The 21,051-nt window shown below is 44.7% G+C and overlaps 2 protein-coding genes across 3 annotated transcripts in view; one reads left to right on the top strand and one right to left on the bottom strand.

Moving 5' to 3' along the window:
• The first annotated feature begins 2,472 nt into the window (after window positions 1-2,472).
• On the top strand, window positions 2,473-17,789 carry PLA1A (phospholipase A1 member A). Of its 2 annotated transcripts, none has more exons than XM_009998213.1 (11): window positions 2,473-2,545; window positions 4,266-4,467; window positions 6,350-6,527; window positions 7,988-8,096; window positions 10,721-10,822; window positions 11,671-11,760; window positions 12,242-12,409; window positions 13,430-13,519; window positions 13,992-14,100; window positions 16,242-16,406; window positions 17,705-17,789. In XM_009998213.1, exons 1-11 carry the CDS (start codon window positions 2,473-2,475, stop codon window positions 17,787-17,789), a joined length of 1,371 nt encoding a protein of 456 aa, XP_009996515.1. The 2 variants fall into 2 exon arrangements, with proteins under 2 accessions (XP_009996515.1, XP_009996514.1); XM_009998212.1 differs by having other exon boundaries at window positions 2,473-2,560; window positions 4,275-4,467.
• A 3,141-nt stretch (window positions 17,790-20,930) lies between these two features.
• POPDC2 (popeye domain containing 2) overlaps window positions 20,931-21,051 on the bottom strand; it is an 11,795-nt gene continuing 11,674 nt past the window's right edge. The window contains exon 4 of the mRNA XM_009998211.1: window positions 20,931-21,016. Within this exon, the coding sequence (XP_009996513.1) occupies window positions 20,931-21,016 (86 nt within the window). The remainder of the gene's footprint in view (window positions 21,017-21,051) is intronic.

The following is a 21,051-nucleotide window of genomic DNA, read 5'->3' as shown; positions in this document are numbered from 1 at the left end:
TTTGAGAATAGCAGTGTTCACGCTAGACTTAAAGTTGCTTGCATCAAAACATGCACAAACACACCCACACACAGAGATTCTGTGATTAAATCAAACGCGCCCACAGACACCTACACACTCACACAAAGAGGTTAATCTATGATTTAGATTTTGTCCTTTGTAAATTGTAATTAATTATTGGTACCAAATTGCTTTTAAACTTCACAACATCCAATTACAGTGAATTACTCACTCTTCTTCAAGAGAGAAACTTGACCTTGGTGGCTGGTGCTCTCACTTGTGTTCCTCTGTTTTGGGGAGACTATAGGGATATATGGCAAGGGTGCATTCACTCTTTTTGTGCATATTTATGCAGTCATAGTAGGTAGAGAGTCCATAAAGTACTCATGAAAGACTGAAGAAAATTACTGGTTTTCCTCCTTTCCTGACTGAGAACCCAATCAGACTTGCCCATATTTTTCCTTCCTCGGTTGCCAATTCAATCTTCAATGTTTTCTTCCTCCTGTATCATAGTTAGGACACTCTTCTGAAAGTCAAGAATAAGGTTTTTTTGGACGTGAGAAATAAACCTGGTTCCTCTGTCAATCCTGAGGACAATACTTAGGAGTCTAGATACTTAACATGAAGCCATAGTTTCTTTTCTTTGGACAAAGGACAGAAAATACAGGTGCTGTCGTAGCTATTCCAGCAGTAGGGTGGACCCAGGCCTTAATGTGCAGTAAGCTAAGCTCTGCATGTATTTCATGCCCTCCCTCGAATGCAAAGACCACAGGGAGTGGTTTTAAATACTCATAATTTGCCTAACTCAGACTTGGTTTCCCCTAAGGTCCCTTGGTGCCACCCTGACTGCATCATTTCCGGTACCAGTGAACAGTTTTCTAGTCTAAGTGAATTTTCTTCTGCTCAGGTTTCTACTTGACTACTGGGCCTTTGCAGTGCTTGTATACCTCTGCCAGCTGTTGCTTTTTGGGTGGGTAGAGAACGTTTTGAGCTGAGTTGGGCACTTTCAGCATTTGTTTGAATGTGCAGTCAGTAAGATTTTTTTTTTCGATTTTTTAATGAAAAGAATTTGTGCGTGAAATCAAGTTTGTTTGCTTTCATTATCCCTGACTCATTCTCTAGTGAATCACACTGAGCTTCATGGTCCTATGCTGTAAGGAGCTGTTAAAATAAATCTAATGTGGTTTGAAAGTCTTTCCAACAGCATTTCCCAGTGCCACTATAATCACTGCCGTTGGGAAGCAAAGTAGGTGGCACCAATTAAGTTCCTGAACTAATGTGACTGTAGTTACTGACTAATTAAATTCACAAACAACAACAACAAAAAGAAAATCCTTCTTGCCAAAATAGTTTTAGTGGTAAAAGCATTTTAAGCACAGAGTGGCCACTGAGTGGCTTTCACTGTTTGCATGATGGACCCCCACAGTATGTTGATTTAATAAAACAATTCCTCTAATTGCTAAGTCTGAGATCACAGAAAGAAAACTGCTCAGGAAATAGAATTTTCAATTTCATGAAGATGGGATGGGGATATTAACATATCAGGATGTTGTTTAACGACTCCACAAATACATATAGCAGCGCCAAATTAAATCAAATCTGCACACCTTGAGTGCAGACTGCAGGTTTATTTTACTCCAAGGCTGGAATACCAGTGCCTGCCTTATATTATATATGCCATTTCAGAATTGCCATAGAACTTAGCAGAGTAAAAGTTGCATCCTACTACATGGGGTAGAGCCTATTGCCATAATTTTAAAATAAAAAATGGAAATAAGTGTTTGCTGGTTTTCTTTAGGTGCTCCAATTCAGTTTAAGAAATTTGTCATTTTTCACAATCATGCTGTTGCTCTGGGAGCTTGTTTCACTGCCTATTGGCGTCATTTCACAGGTTTATTTCATTTTTTCTTAAGAAATTATCCAGATCAGTGAAATTTCTAGGTGGAATGAAAAAATCCATTGCCTTGCCTCTTTTGGCAGTTACAGGAATCTGACTGAAAGTAAAAACAGAGGAAAGAGACAGCAATGCAATAGGAAAATAGGCATATATGACTGGTATGAATCTTCCTGACATGGACTTAGTGTAAAGCCTTGAGACAAATGGGTGACCCCGGACAAAATTTGGTGGACAGGTCTAGGTGGCAAGGAAAAAAGCACTGTTACTCTGACAATTTTTGGGACTGGCTTCACAAGCTGATTTCTGAAGTGAGAATTTTGTGAAGTTTGCCTTGAGGAAAGGGAGGTGGAGAGGAGAGGGAGGGATGTCAGCATCTTTTTTTAACCAAAAATTTAGTGAAGCCTTCTGCTGACAAAGACTTTGGCTAATGGTCAAACAAGAGCAGAGGTAGTTTGCCCTACCCTTTTTTCCAAAAAGAGCACAGGGTGGTTGATCATTAATGGAGTCAAAGCTGATTGAGCAACCCACCACAGCTGTTTTTCTCTGTACAGTCCTTGTAGCGGACTAACAGGAAGATGGTTGAGGATCTGAAGAGAAAGCTGCTCCTTGTTCTTACTGTCCTCCTGCTCCTCAGCTCAGCACAAGCAGGTAAGAAAAACATGAGTGCCTGGCAAGGGATTGAAGGTTTTACACAGACAGATCAGAGTTCAATTCTCCCTAAATGAGCTGTGTGGCAAGAGGTCCTTGCTATCACCTAGTTAGGTCCAAGGAGAACAGGAAGTGCAAGAATGATCCTTTCTTCTCCCATGCTTTGATTCAATCAGTCTCAGTGATTTAATTCCACTAACTTGATTTAAAAGAATGATTTACCCTGAAGTATAAGGAAGTGGAAGAAGGACCACTTGACCTCTGACCCTGTCATCTCCTGCTTTGAAAGCTTAGTGAGTGTTATATGCAGTAGCTGAGAGAAAATAAACAGAAACTACACTTCCATGTCTGTCTTTAATTGTCCTGTCAATGAAACTGCTTTTGCAATCATCACTGAAGGCCCAGATTACCTGCACCTTCACAGGAAGGCACCTCCTGCCTTGCCTTTACTTGATGATCCCCCTCCTCTTACGCCATTTCTGACAGGCACTGTGCTTGCACTGAACCTGCCCTTGCTAGTTAATCTGGCTCATGAGCTGCATAGAACAGCTCTTTCTCTCTTGCCTTCAGTACACAGGAAACTAAAACAAACACCAGTAAGTTGTTTATTAGTAGTCAAACCGCACAAGGGGAAACCTGAATGTTGAATATTACTCCTTTGTGCTGACCCTTAGGCCATGTTCTGCCTAGCTGGTGTAAAGTATCTTCTATGGAAACAGCCAGCAGTTAGGAAGCTGGTGGTTTGATTTTTTTAATGATTGTTTTATTGTATGTGCAGATTCAAGGCTTTTTCACTTCCTCCAATCCAGAAAAGGGAAGATGCATGCATTGTCATTGCAGCAGAATGCAACGATGCCAGTTCATAAAGTAACACTTTTTAGGTTAGAAGGGATCATTTAATCAATTATGTGGCTTCCTGCTTATTGCAGATCATTAAATTTCACCCCATTAGTCCTCCATAAATCACATATCTTACCTTCAACAAGGTTTCTAAAATAGCAGCCAGTCGTCTGAAATGATAAAAGGCAGAGAATCCCGCTCTTCTGTGGGTAACCTAGCCATACATACTGCTAAACTTATATGCTTGCTTTCTAGCCTCACTTTGTTCAGTTTTTTACTAACTACAGGTTTGAGATGTTTTTGTTTTGTTTTGCTGTCTAAATTAAAGTCTATTCCAGTAGCTCCAGGAGCTGCCTTTTCCTTCCCAGAAGGCATTTTTATCCAGTAAATAAATCAATCAGGAAATTATAATGTACACATTTTGTCATCAGCATTCTAATTGTCAGTTAGACTTGTACTTTCTGCTATGCTTACCAGAATCTGAATAGAAATATCCCTGTTCATTAATGACTACCTGTTGGCAACCACTTTTTGAAAGATCTAATAGCCAGCTCATAAATGTACTTAGTAGCTGGCCAGTTTGGAAAAAACTCTAACAGAATGTCTGTCACTCATGTCTCAGTAAAACATCTCTCAGAAGTCAAAGCTATCATGTCATCCACAGTTACCTCCCCCAGCCAGTGGTGGAATTCCAATCAGGACAGAAACAACTTTATGAGACAGATAAAGTTTCCAGAATTTGCTGATTTTAAATTATGTTCTATCCTTTTTATCAATAGAAGAAAGATTGCTACTTTAATTTTCTTAATGAAATAGAATGAGCATTTTTTTTCATTGCTCAGACACAGACTAAATATGCTGTTAACTCCCTCTGTTGCAGGGAGTACAGACAGACTCTCAGGGCATCAATGCACTGACTTCCAAACAGCAAATTTCCTACGGGGCAGTAAACTTAGAGTCCAGTTTCTCCTGTTCACCCACTCAAGTCCCAGCTGTGGGGAGCTGATTTTAGCTGATGATGGAATCAAGAACTGCAGCTTCAACAGCAGCCTGGAAACCAAGATCATAATCCATGGCTTCAGGTGAGAAAAAGAAGAACCCTGTGACTAACTTTTTGCTGGTCAATTAAACACTGATGGGGCATTCCAAGCACTGAGCGGGGCTGGCACAGAAACCCTCCTGCTGGTGGGACCTCCTTAGTATCCCCAGCAGAGTAGCTGTATGCAAAACTCCAGACAGGAGTCCTCATCCCCAGACTAGACCTGATAATTTTCTGGGAGACTGCTGATGGGGTAGAGGCATGGAAAATGCTGTTGACAACCCTAATGAGAATAAAACTTGAAGTATTTTAGTTTGTGACCAGATGCCTTTGTTGTGTGTGTTTCACAATTTTTGGCGGAAAAAAAGTTAGGAAATTACATTTTTTGTCTTTCTCTCCTTTTTCTCTTGGTGTCTCTCTCTTGCTCATTCTTTCACTCTCTTCTCCTTTACCTCTTTCCTTTTCTTGCCTTCTTTCAGCCCTTTTATTAAGAAGTCTTTTCTTCCAGATTAGTGTCCCATTAAATTGTCTTACTGGAGCACATGTCCTGATTTATCAACAGCCTGCATTAGCCAGCCATTTAGAAACCCTGCTAGATACATTGTACTTCTGTTCTTGAAATTGTGGGGATTTCAGCTGGGTTTTTTTAAGCTGCCACTATTTTTCAAGCTTGTTTTACTGTGCTATTTTTCAGCCAGGTGTAACCGTATAATATAATTTGTTTTGATGTGCAAAAGCCTGAATGGAAAGTCCATAGAAGACCAGGATGAAACCACAGAAGATGCTGAAAAGTGTATTCATAAAATCAGCTATTGCCCTTATATGACATAGCACAATCCTCACCAGGTGTTGTTAGGGGAAGTGAGCAGAACATAGCTTCCTCAGTGTTTCTTGAATTCATGGGTGTGTATATATATTTTTGATTTTTTAAAAAATGTCTACAGGTGAGGAAATGTAGCAGTGAAAGACTAGGTGACTGAGCCAAGGACTTCCTTCCATTTGATAGCAGAGCAGAATCCATGTCTTCCTGGTCAGCTCATTCCCTCTAGGTGTGCTCTGGGGTGCTGTCTCAGTTTACTGGTCAGGACAAACCACAAACCAGAGGGCAGAATTTCTCTCTATTACCCCTGCTTCACCCTCCTAAGGGAAGATAAAAGGGGAATATGGAAGAGAGACTTAAAGGAACTGGAACAGGTTTGCTGGAACACAGAAAGGGGGGTAGCATGTGGGATGAGGAACAGATATATCCACTTACATAAAAATACATACAAAACCCAATCCCCATGATCATAGAAATAGGTGGGTGAGGATCCATTGAAGCAGGGCTGGCTTGGGAGAGGGGTCCACATCTCTTCACAGCACCCAGTGGATTTGGATTCTGCAGAACACGTGGTGAGCTGAGGGGATAACAGGAGCCTCTGAGCACACCAGCAGCAATGAAAAAGGGCATAAGAAAAATGTTCTGGGCTTCTGATTCTCCTGGCTTTTATATAAGAGTATGGCATGAAGTGGGAGTGAATACTCGCCCCTCTTTGTTCTGCCCTTCCCGGGTCCTTCAGGGTCTTAAAGACCCTTTTTCTGGGTCTTCCTATCAGTACCAACAAATTGGCTGGGCCCACTGAAACCGTAACAGGTAGCTAATTGAAGCACCACAGCAAGACTGAGATATCAGCCTGTGTTCTGAAAATGTTGCCTCATTCACTAAAATATCTGGTTCCCTTCTGGGTTATCCCATTCTGGAAAGTGTTATTATGCCACCACAAAGAAATGCCAGGTGTGAGAGTGTCTGGCAACAGAAAAAACTTTAAGCAACTGTCTGGCAGCTTCCTCTGAGACATGTGAAACTCCAACACCAGCAAACAACCTATTGGCACAAGCCCTACTTTGAAAGACCCCTAAGATACTTGTTTCTGATGACTCTGCAGGGCTTTGGGTACCAAACCTTCCTGGATTGAAGGGCTTGTCCATGCCATATTGCACTCAAGCCAGGTGAATGTGATTGCAGTAGACTGGGTTTATGGGTCTACAGCAGCCTATCCCTCTGCAGTGGAAAATGTCACACTTCTGGCCCTCTCCATCTCACAACTCATCAGCAAGCTCCTGGTAAGCTACTGGGCATTTCCAGTGGGGGGTGGGGGAGCACAACCAGAGAACATAATTTCATGTAAACCCAGAGAGCTGTTCCCAACGAGCTCACTCCAGGAACTGAGCAAGTGGGCTTTTATTCCGGAGTACTGTGAAGCACTGAAGAGACTTTTTCCTCTCTCTCTGTCCAGGCTCAAGCATGCCACTGATCTTATTCTTTCTCTTGAGTTTTGCCATTTTCTGGAAAAACATCCTGGTTGTCACCTGCCTCTCCAGCCCAAGACAATCTGAAGGATGTCTTGGGTTTTCTCAGGTCCACACTTCACTGTACAGTCTTCTGCCTGGAAATTTTGTCCAAAATTTCAGCTGGAGGCTGTGGGATTTAAGACTGGTTTATATTTGCTTTGGACTTTGGATACACTTCCCAGTAGCTGGAATCCCTAAACGTGCCCAAGATTGTTCATGCATAGCACAGCTGAACAACACTTACATAATGAGGGTGGTACATCTGTGTTAATCAGCCATGCATAAGCTCTCCAAGTAATGTTTGCAGTACAGACCCACACTGCACAAGGTGGGAGTTCCTGGATATGGAACCACGTTGTGCACAGTCACATATTCCTATCCAGAAATATGGCAACCCTTGGAGCTGCTGTGCCATTAGGAGGATGGGGTGAGGGCTAGGGTAGAGGGGAGAGGACTGTCACCCCTCACTAGGTCACACAGTGAACAAATGACTGAGCTGGGCAGTGTCCCCACCACTCATTCTGTGTCTGTGCTGAGCTCTAGTCTAGCTACTTAAGGACTTTTTGTGTCCAGCCTCTCCTGGAACACTACACCACCACAGAAAACTATATCTGGCTTCTCATAAGCCTCAGTACTGCCCCAGGATGTTGCCTCATACATTTCTAAGTTATGACTTTTCATCTCACCCCATGTTCTCATCCCATCGGATGGCACTGCATCATGCAGACTAGGATTCCTTTGGGTAGAGTCATCTCATATCACATCTCAGTGGCTGTGCTTTACTCAGCCCATGGATAAATTCTTAATCTCTGAAAATATAATTTTAAAATACTAATCAGGATATTGGTGCAATGGTGGCATAAAAGTGAAAAAAATATTCCTTTGCTTTACTCAGAAAAAGATTATTCACATGGTCACCATGGGTCACTCAGCTGAGAGGGAGAAATTCAGTCTGAAGCAACTTGTGGCAAGAGAAGCTACAGGCTATGTAGTTATAAACAGGAGCATCTGAACAACCTGATTAGGGTTGGCTTTGCACCTTTGGACCTTAAGAAAGACTCTGAAAATCAGAAAGGGCAATACCCATCATTCCCACATCCGTGTGGTTCTCCACCATGCACCTCAAAAGCAATCCTATATTAGAAGAGTTACAGAGCTGCTGTGTAGACTGGGACATGGTATTTCACTTTTCTGCTACAGCAACATTAATTTGTGTTATCATCAATCTGCAGGCCCTGGGAGTCTCAGGGACATCCATCCACATCATTGGGGTAAGCCTTGGTGCACATGTTGCAGGCCTGGTGGGGCACTTCCATGGTGGTCAGCTGGGACGGATAACAGGTATCATAAAACTGAATCTTGGGTCCTCACCTGCTCTTCAAGGGAGAGAATGAAAGAACAAGGAAGGGGAGTAATCCATAGTGATCTTTTAATTGGATAGAAGCTAATTAGATCCAAGCTTACAGGCTTCTTCCTAGCTTCAGAAGAACCTGACAATGCCTTTCCAGCCATCAGTGCCCTCCACACAGGCAAAAGAACACATGTATTTGCAAAAGGGTCCTTCTGCCTCTGTTCCCCTTGTGAAGCTGGTGCCAGTTTAAAATAATAGAAGGCCTCATGATTTATGAAACCCCACAACACCCACATGCTTTGCTTCCACTTCATAGCATGTGTACCTCTATGACAGCAAGGCAGGCAGGGGCAGTGGCCTCACTGAAAAGGGACACAGTCCTACCATATCTGGGCAAGAAGAGCAGAGCAGGTCCAGAAACAGGAAGCAGGGTCAACCACAGTCCAGTGATGGCCAGTTGAGCCTGTAGTGATGAGGCAAGACCAAGTTCAAGCCAGGAAGTTAAGTCAGCAAGATAAAAGCAGGACCAGCAAGATACAGGGCTAGGCATGGCACCCCTACAACAGAGCTCAGGCAAGGACCAAAACCAAAAGTCTTAGCCAATGTTGGGAGGCCTCAGATGAGTCTTCTTGCTGTTCTCTTCCACGAGTCAGCTGTTCCCACAGTAGACTGGACTCAGGCCACCCAGTTGTACCAAAACAAAGCTGACCCTAAACAGAGAGAGCCAGACTTCTGAGTGTGAGGAAGAGGCTGCAATGGGAGAATTACAGAGAAAGACGTCTAGAGGCTGGTCATGGCATTTAGGGCTTTTGGGTTCACTCAGAGCCTTCTCATCTTCACATGAGCAGAAGCAGACACTTTCCCAGGAAACCATGGTAATTTCCTTCAGAGACTCTTCCTCTTTATGTTGTCTACACGTAAGCTCTGTAAGGTTATTTACTCCATTACTTTTTAAGTCTGCTAGAATACAACCCTTTTTCTACACTGCTGATGATCCTATTATTTCATTGGAACACTGCATTGCAGTTTCCAGTTCAGATTTAGGAGTCTGAAGACAGGTGGAATTAGACTCAAGATATGCCTGATCTCATCTCCTGCCACCTCACATACATGCATCCATGCACAGAGGAATATGGTCCCAGAACCACGGTTTGCTGAAGTGTTTTCAGTCACCTAAAAAGAGCTGTGGTGCAAAATCAGAGTCTTGGAGATCAGAGAACAGTCTTTATTTTTATGAAGTGAGTTTCTTTAAACCATGCCTGTTCCTGTGGATATCTCCCTATGCAGGCAAGCAAATAGTACAGGAACTGGAATGAATAGCTGGTATATAGTACAGCTTCAGTGAGTGGTTTTCTGAGCTGCTGAAGATGTACATCCCAGTGAAGTTTATGTGCAGCTTGTGCTCGGAGGAGATAGGCATTGAGAACAGAGGACAGAAACATGCTTGCCTCAGAGCTGTTCTGGAATTGACGGCTGCTTATATTAGGTGTTTCTTCCTGCTCAGGAAGAACTTTAAACTATACAAAATAGCACTTTTCAGTATCTCTAACTAAAGCTTTTAACTAAAACTTTAACTGTAGAAGTGGGTAGGGGGCCTCTCAGCTTTTTCTATGTGTCAAGATTGAAGAACACAGAAGAAAAATCAAAGCAATAGGTTCTTCTGACCACTTGTCCCATTGTTAGCTTTTATTTATAGAAAGAGTAGGATTTTTTTTTTTCCTTTTTTTCCCTTTTCCTCCTTCCCTTCCCCCTCACATATAAAAACACATCCATTTGTATATTGTTGACATTGCCTTCTTCATAGAGAGGGACTGAGTCCAAGACAGTGAAACTGGCCAGCTCTGAGGCTAAGTGGTATGTGGAGCAAAGCTGCTTCCTAAACTACTGTTGTCAGCTCAGGAGTGAAAAAAAAAACTTGTGAGATGATTTTCTATGAAAATTGAACAGGATAAACCTCAGATAGAACAAAACAAAATAGAACAGAAAAGATCTTTAACTTGTTCCTTGGTATTGCCAAGGATAATTTTCTTTATTCCTTTGACTTCCCAGAAATTGCTCTAGGAACAATTTTTTTTTAGGCAAAAATGTAGATGGCTGCTTAAGAGCTCCATTTTATTTGTGGGAAGAGGGCTCAGAAACCTCTTTGTATTAAGGACGTTTGATAGTATCAAACTTTGTAATGCTTGGATTGGTTAATGCCTGGGATACTGAATTCATCACTTGCTAATCATCTTCAGTGACATTTCTCAGACTGTAGATGACAATACAATTAGGGAAGGTGTGACAAGTTTGATTCTCTTTCACTGAAAATCCAACAGACACTCTGCACCCTCTCTGTCAGAGGCAAGTGAAGCGCAGTCGTGGGTTTACAGCCTAGAAACTAGTACTGAACTGCCACAGGGGAATGGAACAGTGTAGGACAAGGCTAGGAAGCTGTGGTGGAAGTTAGCAGGAGCAGAAACCATTCTGGAGCACTATCACTGTGTCACCTGGGAATAATATATCACTTCTGCCTAGCAACAATTTTAATGTTTTGGATAGAATAAGTGGTCCATAGATAAGAAAGAGAGGGGCTGGAGAGGCCTTGTTGTTGTGGTGTTTGATTTTGTTACAGGCCTGGATCCCGCAGGCCCTAAATACACCAGAGCCAGCCCTGAGGAACGCCTCGATCCTGGGGATGCCCTCTTTGTGGAAGCCATTCATACCGATGCTGACAGTAAGCTGGCTCCCATCTTCTTCAGTCTGTGCTTCTGTTTTCCTGCCATCATGATTACTAGGGAGTGTGTAGGTCATTGTCCCTTTTATGCCAGATTACCATGAGTTCAGTTGCACTCTGAGAAAGTTTCTTAATTAGATAGGCTTTAATGATTAATTCATTGGCAGGTGTCCATACCCCAAGAGCACTTCCCAGAAAGAGGCAGGTGGAGATTGGACAGAGGACAATCTTCCAGGAGGCATTTCTTCCTTAACCCTGCTACAGCAGAGTGAGTTCATAACAAATCAGTTCAACATGGCTTTTACCACCTGGAAGGAATTTACATGTCTGGTCTCACTTTGCTTTTTCGTACCCCGTGGTGCCACTGTGGGGGCTGGTGGAAAGTAAAAGTCAAACCCACAGCTGGTGCAACAACAGAGTAACTTTTCTGAAGTCCGTAGGGTCTGTGTGGGCAGAACATATGCTAAAGAATAATGTGATGCCTTTGAGTTATACCTCTTGCCCAAAGATCATGAAATGTCTACAAACATAACTCTCAGTCAGGCCTTATAATCCACCATTAAGGCTGCAGTCAGTTTTGTTCTCCTTTCTATGAAATCAAGAACCTGAGTCACCAAGATGGTGAGTAAGCCACAGTTCCCACTCATGCTGATGACAGAGCCCAGAACACTCTCTGCTCTGTGGAGCAAAACTGCACAATGCAGGCATGTAGGAACAGAAAATCTTACCTTGCTGGGTCCAGCACTACTAATATTCAACCAATTAAGGGGGCCTGACAAATACCATGTAGAGTAAAACTTATGGAAGAGCCAAGCTTAAGAATGAAGTAGCATTTCACCTCTTTTCAGATTTTGGGATCCGTATTCCTGTAGGCCACATCGATTATTTTGTCAATGGAGGAAGAGATCAGCCAGGATGCCCCCGATCCATCTCTGCAGGTGAGAACACTGTGGCTAAGCAAAAGGCTTTCATGGCCATTTAGCAGCCCATGAAAATGCTGTTTGACAACCAGCTCCGGCTACAGTCATGGCAGCTATCAAAGGGTCATCCATGGTACCTCACTTTCCACAGACGGAGGTCACAGTGCAGGTGGGAGTCAAAGCTATTAACCCCTTGCAGAGAGTTTGGGGCCTCATCAGTGGTACACTGATGGAGACATGGCAGAGCCCTGTGGTCCTCCTCTTCTGGGGGACTCCATTAGTCTGGGGGATACACTTCTAACCTCCTGCGTAACTTCTCTTGCAGTGGGATCTGGGCAAGTAGTCAGAGAGATGCTCTGCAAAATGTTATTAATAGGAGGGGCGTGCCTGCAGAATCAGCGAGAGTGTTTCTTGATCCTCAGTTCCTTTGGAACATGTAGAAAGACTGAAGCCAACGGAAAGGCTCATGGCTGCTTTTCCCTGTGTGCTTTTCTTGCAGGCTATAAGTACCTGATCTGTGATCACATGAGGGCAGTACATCTCTATGTCAGTGCCTTGGAACATTCATGTATGATGGTGGCGTTCCCTTGTGCAAGTCATCAAGATTTTTTAAACGGTCATTGCCTGGACTGTGTTGACCCATTCCTGTTCTCCTGTCCCAGAATAGGTACAGTACCAACATGAGACCTTCCTGGGTGTCAGTGCAGAGCACAGTACACTGTTCAGATTTCTCCAAGCAGGATTCGCTTTGCATGGCTCTTCAGGGATAGTGAGAAGCTGTTTAGTTTTCAGGCTTCCATAAGGATGCCCCAAAAGCTCATATATTGTCCAAGGTAGAACAGCAACATCTTAAACATTTCTGATCTTTAAACATTTCATCAGGCCCACAAATGTGTTGAAAGAGAGTCTCCAGAATCACCTGCCTAGCAAGCGAGCAATTAGCTCAAAAAGCATCTTGTTTAGAGAAGCAGATGGAAATCTTACCTGAAGCCTGAAGTCCTGTTCTCCTACAAACCACTCACTGTTGCTGTGCCATCTTCTTCTCATAAATTCCTGTCATGGCCACTCCATAGTTGAACGCCTTTGACTGGGAGAAGGTAATATTTGCCTCTTTTAGGCTTCTGAAACTGGGCTTTGGCATGAGGAGAAGTGTCCTCTGGTACTACTTGCAGTCTGGTACTGGAGGAATATAAGGAATATATATTTTGGTATATGTGCTCTCAGATCAGCCACTCCTTCCCCATCTCACCAAGCCACGATGTCAGCTAGTCAGTGGTGCAGGCCTGAAGTTACGATGGTCTTCTCACTTGACCAAGAAATTCAATTTCCGAGCACCTTGTGTTTGCATTGTCATTTACAAGCACTAAATTCCCTGACATGGTAGTCTTCAGTCTTGCTAATTTTGCACAGGTGCAACTGGTGACACAGTTTGCTAGCAGAGGAATGAAGCAAAGCCGTCAAGATGTACTCTGATGATGATTACCTGGGGTAGCCAGAATAGATTTTCTGAGAGGATGTTAACCTGTCAAATAGGCACCACAAACCTGGGCTTGCTCTCATTTGCAGTGGAATGAGAGGAAAGGGTCTGTCCTCCAAGACAGCAGAGTTGGGCAGGGTGAGTGGAGGTGAATTGCAACCGATTCTATTTGTGTTCTGAGTCATTCACTGGCTGTATTTCCTTCTGCAGGTCTGCAGGAGCAGGCAGGTGTCAACATGAAAAAGCTGCCCAAGGAGGTGAAAGTTTATTTAATGACCAGCCCCTCAGCCCCATTCTGTGGTAAGTAGCAATAAAAAGGAAAAACCCAAACCAACAAGCAGGTAGTTGATGAAATGAGGCAGATTTGCTGAGGAGGCCAGGTAGTTATAACCCACCATCCCCATCAGAATCATTACCTGCTTTGTCTCAGATGGTCTGAGACACACTGCTGAACAACAATAACCGGGCACCTCTCCCCTATAAAGCCATTTCCAGTGGGTTTATTAGTGTGGGCACAGCCTTACATTAAGACAGCCACTTAGCTTCAGGACTGAAGAAAAGGGTAGTGAAAATGCTTGTCTCTTTACACTGGACTGTGCCGACCTGCCCACTGTACCTCCCATACCACAGATACTAGTTTCTTTCTTATGCCAGTTTAATCTTCTCTCTGCTGGTGTGGCCAGAGATTGAGTTCTAGACACCTTCTTTTGGCAGGGGTAGGTGCAACTGATAGTACCTCCTTTCACTCATGCATACTTTGCCTCTTGTTCAGTCCATCACAGCCTGGTTGAGTTCCATTTGCAGAAGACAAGAAACACAGTGACCAGCATTGAGATAACTTTCTTCAGCAACAGCACCAAGGACACAGCGAAGATCACCATGTGAGTGACAGGACATGCTTCTGGCTTGTTTTATCCCAACCCTGGGCACAAGGATGCTTGTATTCATCCAGGAATGACACAATGGTAACATATCTCCTTGAGTCCAGTCACTGTGTGATGAACCACAACCTTTCTTCTTGAGCCCCTCCACATTTACCTTAAATGCTTTCAAGAATCAGGCATGTGCTACCTTTACTTGGTAACCCTGGCTAGATCCATCTCTTCTCTGAGCACACAAAGCAGTAGGTATGCTCCAGGATCTCCACACTTGCATACTTTTGTGTTGCTTTGTTAGTTCATTTTCTGCAACATCCCCTTATCTGGTACCAATTCAAACCACAGTCACTATCAAATAGCTATTAGCTCTGCTCTGCCAGACTGAGATGGCTACAGCAAGACCCCATCCACTGGCAGGTCCAAATGGATGGACTTTGTGGCTTAGACATTTCTATCAAAGCCAAATAGGACAGCAGTTGCAAAGAGGAGATAAGTACATCTCTGCACAATCAGAAATATGTTCAGTAGTTTGCTGCCACTGCAGTAAATGCAGCAAAGCACTCAGGCTCCCATTGTAGGGCAAAATCCAGGGGCAGGGGTTCAAGTCCAGCTATTTAGACAGACAGATCTTTCTTGAAAGCACCACCCTCCTCCAAACCGTGTCTGAATTAAAGAACCAGACTCAGACTCCTATCCCTTGCATCAGCGAGATCTCTGACACCAGAAAGAAATTCCCCAGAAGTCTTCCTGGCCACTGCTGTGGGCTAGGAACTGCAGTGTAGACAGGCAGCTAGCACATGCTGCTGACTGCCTCGGGAAGCAGGAAGACAGTTGCTGAAGAGCCTTAGTCAGCTCTCCTAGGATCAGAGGGGTTCCAGTGCTGGCTCCCACACAATCCTTACTGCTAAGCCTAAACATCGTAACCCGAAGCTAATTGTGTTGCTGCTTCAGTCCTGGGCACCAGGAGGTAGAGGTGAGAACCAGGGAAGGGGAAGCCACACTCTAGGGTGTTCTCCAGCATGACATAGCTTCTTGGTCACAGATTTTCCAGCCAGGCACTGAAACTTGGCATTTATACTTCAGCTGGGTGGAGCTCAGTTCAACCCCTCCCCAGCTTGGAAGTGAAATCTACCTTTTCCAAAGATGCAGGAGGGATGAAATCATAACATCCAGGTCAAGGCAGGATCTGTGATTTGTTCAGGAAGATGTGCAGTGCTTCATCCTACAGTGCTGGACACAGGCTTTGGTAAGTGTCTAGCAGAAGGCATGTGAGCACTGGAGAGGAAGGCTTCCTGGGGAAGAGAGACAGGCAGGCAATCCCAAAGGCTTTGCTGTACCCTCAAGTTTTAATGATACAGTACAGTTATACCAGGGTGACCTATCCAGAGATACCCTTACCCTGGGAGAACAGCAGCTGCTGTTCATTTAAGTGCTTTCCTAAGAAGCAAAAGGCTAAACCGAAAAATCCGCTTACAACCATAGACCTACTGATCTGGAAGTTAAAAATTGAAGATATCCCTTTTAATTCACACTGTAGCAAAGAGCAAAGAAACTTGGCTGAAGGCAAAGCTCAGCCCTTCAGTGCAGTCAAGCTATGAGTGTCAGATGGGCATCTGAGCAGAGATTCTCACATCGCAGTTCAGATGCTGATCAATCGCTGACTTACTTCAGGTGATCTGACGTGTGTGTCATCACACAGCTCCCCAAAAGTGCAGAGGGGCTTGGGAGTGGTCAGCCAGCCTCATTCCTTCAGCAAGTGACTCACACAGTTGTGTTTCACCTCACACTGCCCTTCCCTCCTTCTCTCCCAAACATCAATTCCAATCTCACTACTTAGGATGCTGTTACCCCACACACATTGCTGAGTCACCCAAGAGATATGTCTCCAAGCCCCATAGCTTCAATGAGGCTGACAGAGTAAGGAGCTGCCTTGCCATTCCTTACTCAACATGTGACATCATCACCCAGATCCAAAAAACCAGAACATACAGTGTCTTGTTTTGACAGATGAGTCTTCTCATTCCGTTTCAGTATGTGAAGGCCTCACAATAATACCCCAGGTTCCTCCAGTGTCTCAGCACATCTGCATGTAGCCTGCAAGCTGATTCAAGGTTCTTCCTCACATCTCTCCCTCTGCCTTGCAGACCTAAGCACCAGGAGATGGGCAAACGGCTGCTGGCCCACAGCGTTCCCCTCTGCCAGATAAACAGTGTGACACTGAAGTACCTCCCCAAAAGTCACTTTTGGAGGAAGGATGAATCATTCATTGTTGGCAAGTTCTGTGCAGCTCCACTGCCTCTTGACAGCAAGTAAGTCACAGGAATATTTTACAGGGATCCGCTGAGCCTATGGCTGTTGCCTGTGATTTGAAGCAATGCATTCTCTCTCCCATTTAGATTAACATGCAGAGAGGTTTCTCCCATCCCCCCCTGTGTCCCTATGTAAATAATTTTCTACCTGTTACAGAGAAAAACTTCCAATGTAGTTTTCTGGGAGTTGCCTGTGACTCTTCCCTCAGGATAAAAGTGGTGTGCCATGGAAAGAAAATGGCTGCAACTCATATGACCTTGAAGATGCTTAAGTCACAAACCATGGCAAAAGCTTGTGCTAACTTGAATTTGTTCCTTTTGTCCTTGCTTGCTTTCTCCATCTTCCCCCTGCCTAAAATGGGCCTGCATTTGAAACATGATAGATGCACATTTTTCAGGATGAGACAACAGAAGATCAATAATGCATTTTTGCTTCTTGTACTGCCCAGGTTTATAAAGCACTAAGGCTAAAGACAACCACTTTGGCCTTTTCTGGGCCAGGCATTTTAGAGTATATGCCTTCAGCCACAGTGACCTTATCCAGAGTAGAAGCAGCAAAGTCCTTTCATCCCAAGGGAGATAATGGTCTTCTCCATAATATAATATTCTTGCCAGGAGTTTTGCAGATGCAGATTTCTTGAAGGCAGGGAAAAATAGCTGTATACTGACATTAAACTGTCCACATTTCTTCTGAGTTGACTCTTATGCTGGCTTCAGGCTGAAGCAAGCTAGTAGATACTCCAAAGCAGGGAAAACCAGAAGCAGAAGGGAAACTGAGCTCACATTCAGATTCTGTTCTGATGGGCAGTAAAGAGACCCTAGTTGGAGACAGTAAAACTATATATAGAGGGCTCAGATAGGGAACAAAAGAGGCATTCCTATGGAAATACCAGACACTCCCTTGAGCGTAACAACTACTCCTTAGTAGCCAGGATGAATGTGCAGATACATGGCTTTTTTATCACTTATGAATGGGACAGCATGGCACATTGCCTTAAAGGTGTGCTAAGCTGTACCTCTAGAAACACTGGACTTGGTTGTGGTTCAGGCAGAAAGCTGTATCACTAAACTGGAAGCACTCAGAGCAACAAGGAACAAGGAGGAGGTGGTGGAAAGGTGAAGAACACAAGCCCATATACACCCCTGCAGCCAATACATCCCCAGCCAGGGCACAGCACCTAGTTCATCATACCCTTGCAAAGCAGCACAGGTCCATCTGCAGCTTGCTTGCCTCTGTGTTAGGATAGCAACCTCCGCCTGTTAATGCACATCCTGACTTCCCTGTGCTCTTCCCACAGCAGGACCACATCATGCCTGCCCTGGAATCTCACCCTTCCCAGCAAAACAGACATCTCCTACAAGCTGCCCACTGCTTGTGCCTAGCACTGCCTTTGGAGCTTGCAGGCATACCCAAAATCAGAAAGGAGCCCTGAAGATATTGCTGTGCTCTCCTCCCAGGCTATACTTCTAACACAAAACTGGATATATATATTTTTTTTACTTCCTGCATTATCATAGAATCACAAAATGGTTTGGGTTGGAAAGGACCTTAAAGATCATCTGTCATGGGCAGGGACACCTCCCACTAAACCAGGTTGCTCAAAGCCCCATCCAGCCTGGCCTTGAACACTTCCAGAGGGACAGGATGTCAAAATGGACAGGCTTCCATTAGGATCAGGATGTCAAGGAAAAGAAGTGTGTGGCAGATTGGCGAGTACAAGGTTGGTTGGTCACATCAGGACCTCTCAGTTAGAAGACTGGATTGGGACTTTTCTCTTATGGATTCTGTACCCAGCTCTAAAAGTGAGATGGGCAGGTCATTTAATCTCAAGGTTCAGATCTGTATGAAAGAAGAAGATACCACTTTTCCTACAAGAGGAGTATTTGGATTATTAATTTGTGTTGTATATTAAAGTGTCCTGAGAATTTCATATTAAGAATTAAAAATATTATTTCTCCTCATTGAGGGGAAACTGTGTGGTTCAGCTTTGGCAGAGGATGGAGTCATTCTTAGCCAATGCTTTAATGGGAAACTCCAGTCGTATCTACAAGATACTTTGAGAGTGAGACCCTATTGATTTCATGCTAGTGCTCTTGCTAAACAATCAGTATTAATATCCTTCCCGTGACAGGCCTGGAGCAGCTCCTCTGGTTGTTGGCTTGTTCTCTTTGAAGCTCACATGAAGTGAAACAGATACCAGGAGCATGGCAGTGCTCTTGCATCCAATTTTGTACTGCTTTGAACAACTGTCAGGAATAGAAGGTAACAGGAATAGAATGGAGCTTCGTAGCTACAGGGCCACTTAACACAAATTAACTCCAGGAACTCCACACAGCCTTACAGACCTGGAAAAGCAGCCAAGATTTTGAAAGAATTGGTGAAGGAGTACAACATGAGAGACACGTACATAGAAACGGCCCTCACCCATCCACACCTTTTCCACCACCTTGATGCACATGCAAATTAAAGAGGAGAAAGTCTTACAACACTTCTGCCAACAAACCACATCTTCTGTACACTGTTTTCTCTGGTTCCCTGGACTGGCTTTACTTGGTGACAGAGAAATGCACCAGGAACATCATGGTCAGGAGAAGGACATGCCAAAGGCACTTCTGCTGTGAGGAAGCCTCAGTCATTTGGCATGAACTGTCAGTACTGCTCCACTAGACTGTGTCACTGCAGAGTTACCTCCTGTTTTCAGCTCACATCCAAGCTTTTGGTCCTTACCATGTGGCTGTTTGGAAGGCCAGGTAACAAACATCATCTCCCGTATTCACTCAGGAGAGGTTTGAGCTGGGTTCTGGCAACCTGACAGAGATCCAGGTTGGTTGGTGCCATAACTGAAGAGTTTCCAGGGAGCTTCTTGTTGAAGACTGAAATACAACCTCAGCAGACACCTGTGAAGGGCAGTTTGTAATTCAGCCCAACCCAGTCTACTGCTTCAGGGAGGTGTATAAAGCACTGCAATGGACACAGCTGCATTGTGCATTCCGGTTCCTTTGCAGAAGGGACCCCAACAGCTCTCACATGAATTTGCTGCAGACACTTCCTAGCTGTGAAAGGCAATGGGGTCAGGACAAAGCAAGAATGCAGCAGCACAGCATGGCAACAACCATCAGGAGGATGATTCTGGGCCAGGGCAGCCCCGCTCTCGTGCCCTGGGGTGACAGGGAAGGCGAGCAGCACCAGGAGCAGTGTACGCCATGGATCCCACACACACACACCACTTCAGAGGCCTCTCCAGACCCCAGGAAGATTGCCAGGTCCCCAGGGCACAGGTCTCACCTGGCCGAGACTTGTGAGATGCCAAACTGGTGTCTGGGCACCAGCACCTGTGTAAGCAGGTAGGGCTGCCTCCAACAGCTGGGGCTGACACAGAGCCAGCTCCACATGCAGGGTAACCATAGCCCTGTCTGTCTGTGTCAGGAGACACTGAAGAATGCCGTGCACTGTGTGTGCTGATGGAAGGACTGATGCTTCTCACTCCTTCCTGAGATTTCTGGAGCCTGGAGAGGCTCCTACCCTCACAGCTCAGCTTGTTTGCACCAGGTTCTGTGGGACAGAGGGTTCCTCCATCAGTACTGTCATCTCCAGTTTCCTGACAGAGGAACTGGCTGGAGAAGCTTGTCAGCCAAAGCCTGTTGCAGCTGAGCTGGGAAGAGGCTTTCCATCTCCACACACTGTTTTCACCTAGGATATTGCACTTCTTCCTACTAGTGGGTGCTCTCACCAGAGATGTTTTGTGCTCACTTGTTTCTTCACTCAGTGTGTGCATCCTGAGGTCATCCTCATTGAGCACGTTAAAAAAAAAAGGGTTCAGACTCTCCTTCTTGCCTACACCTGCCCCCAGTCCCAATTCCTCCTCTTTCTTATTCCAAATGAATCAACTCAACCAACCAACCATTCACCAGAAGTTAGTAGCTTCTTTCAGAAGTCATACTTGTCATACATGAGAAATCCTAAAGTTAATTCCCGGCCTTTCTAGAGTGGATGTCCAGTGAGATGCATGATACCAAATCTCAATATGCTTCCCAGTACAAGCCCATTACTGAAGCCATCAGGCAGCCCATTTTCCTCTGTCCCTTCGCCCCCTGTGCCTTGAGATCACCTCAACCATTTCAAAACCTGTTACCTCCCTCTCCAAACCCTCAAACACCAGTAGTTTCATCTCTGACTTTAATAGGAATCATTAAATCAAAGGGAACACAGGTTCTGCCAGCAGGTTGGGCATCGCGATATCGGTGTACCTGGGTATCAGAGCCGCCGACACACCTCAGAGAGGCAGGACTAGAACACAAACCAGGGAGGCACACTGGGGCAGGCAGCTCTGGTGAACAGCCGTGGGGGTGGGAGGTGCTGGAGTGTTACACTGCAGTCTCACTCGTGTCTTTCACGTGCTTGTGAGTGCACATGTCTGCAGGCAGACATCTCGGTGCTTGCTAAATAGTGTCTCTCTGGTCAGAAACCTGTGTGAGCATACGCTTCCTTGGAGGGACTTTGGGATCAAATCAGCCTGTTGTTCCCTAGAGTTCTGGGGTCTGAGTGGGAGCCAGAGGGGCTCGTCCTTTGCAGAGAGGGTGAGGAGAATTCTGGAGATGGTTTCCAGAGGCTGCAGAAAGAAAGCAATGGAGGAGGGAGGAAAAT

This window comes from Chaetura pelagica, unplaced genomic scaffold (assembly GCF_000747805.2).
Source record: "Chaetura pelagica isolate M959 unplaced genomic scaffold, ChaPel_1.0 scaffold65, whole genome shotgun sequence".
In the NCBI taxonomy this organism is placed as follows: domain Eukaryota; kingdom Metazoa; phylum Chordata; class Aves; order Apodiformes; family Apodidae; genus Chaetura; species Chaetura pelagica.
Note: the sequence above shows the minus strand (reverse complement) of the source record. Positions and strands in the feature narration are given on the sequence as shown.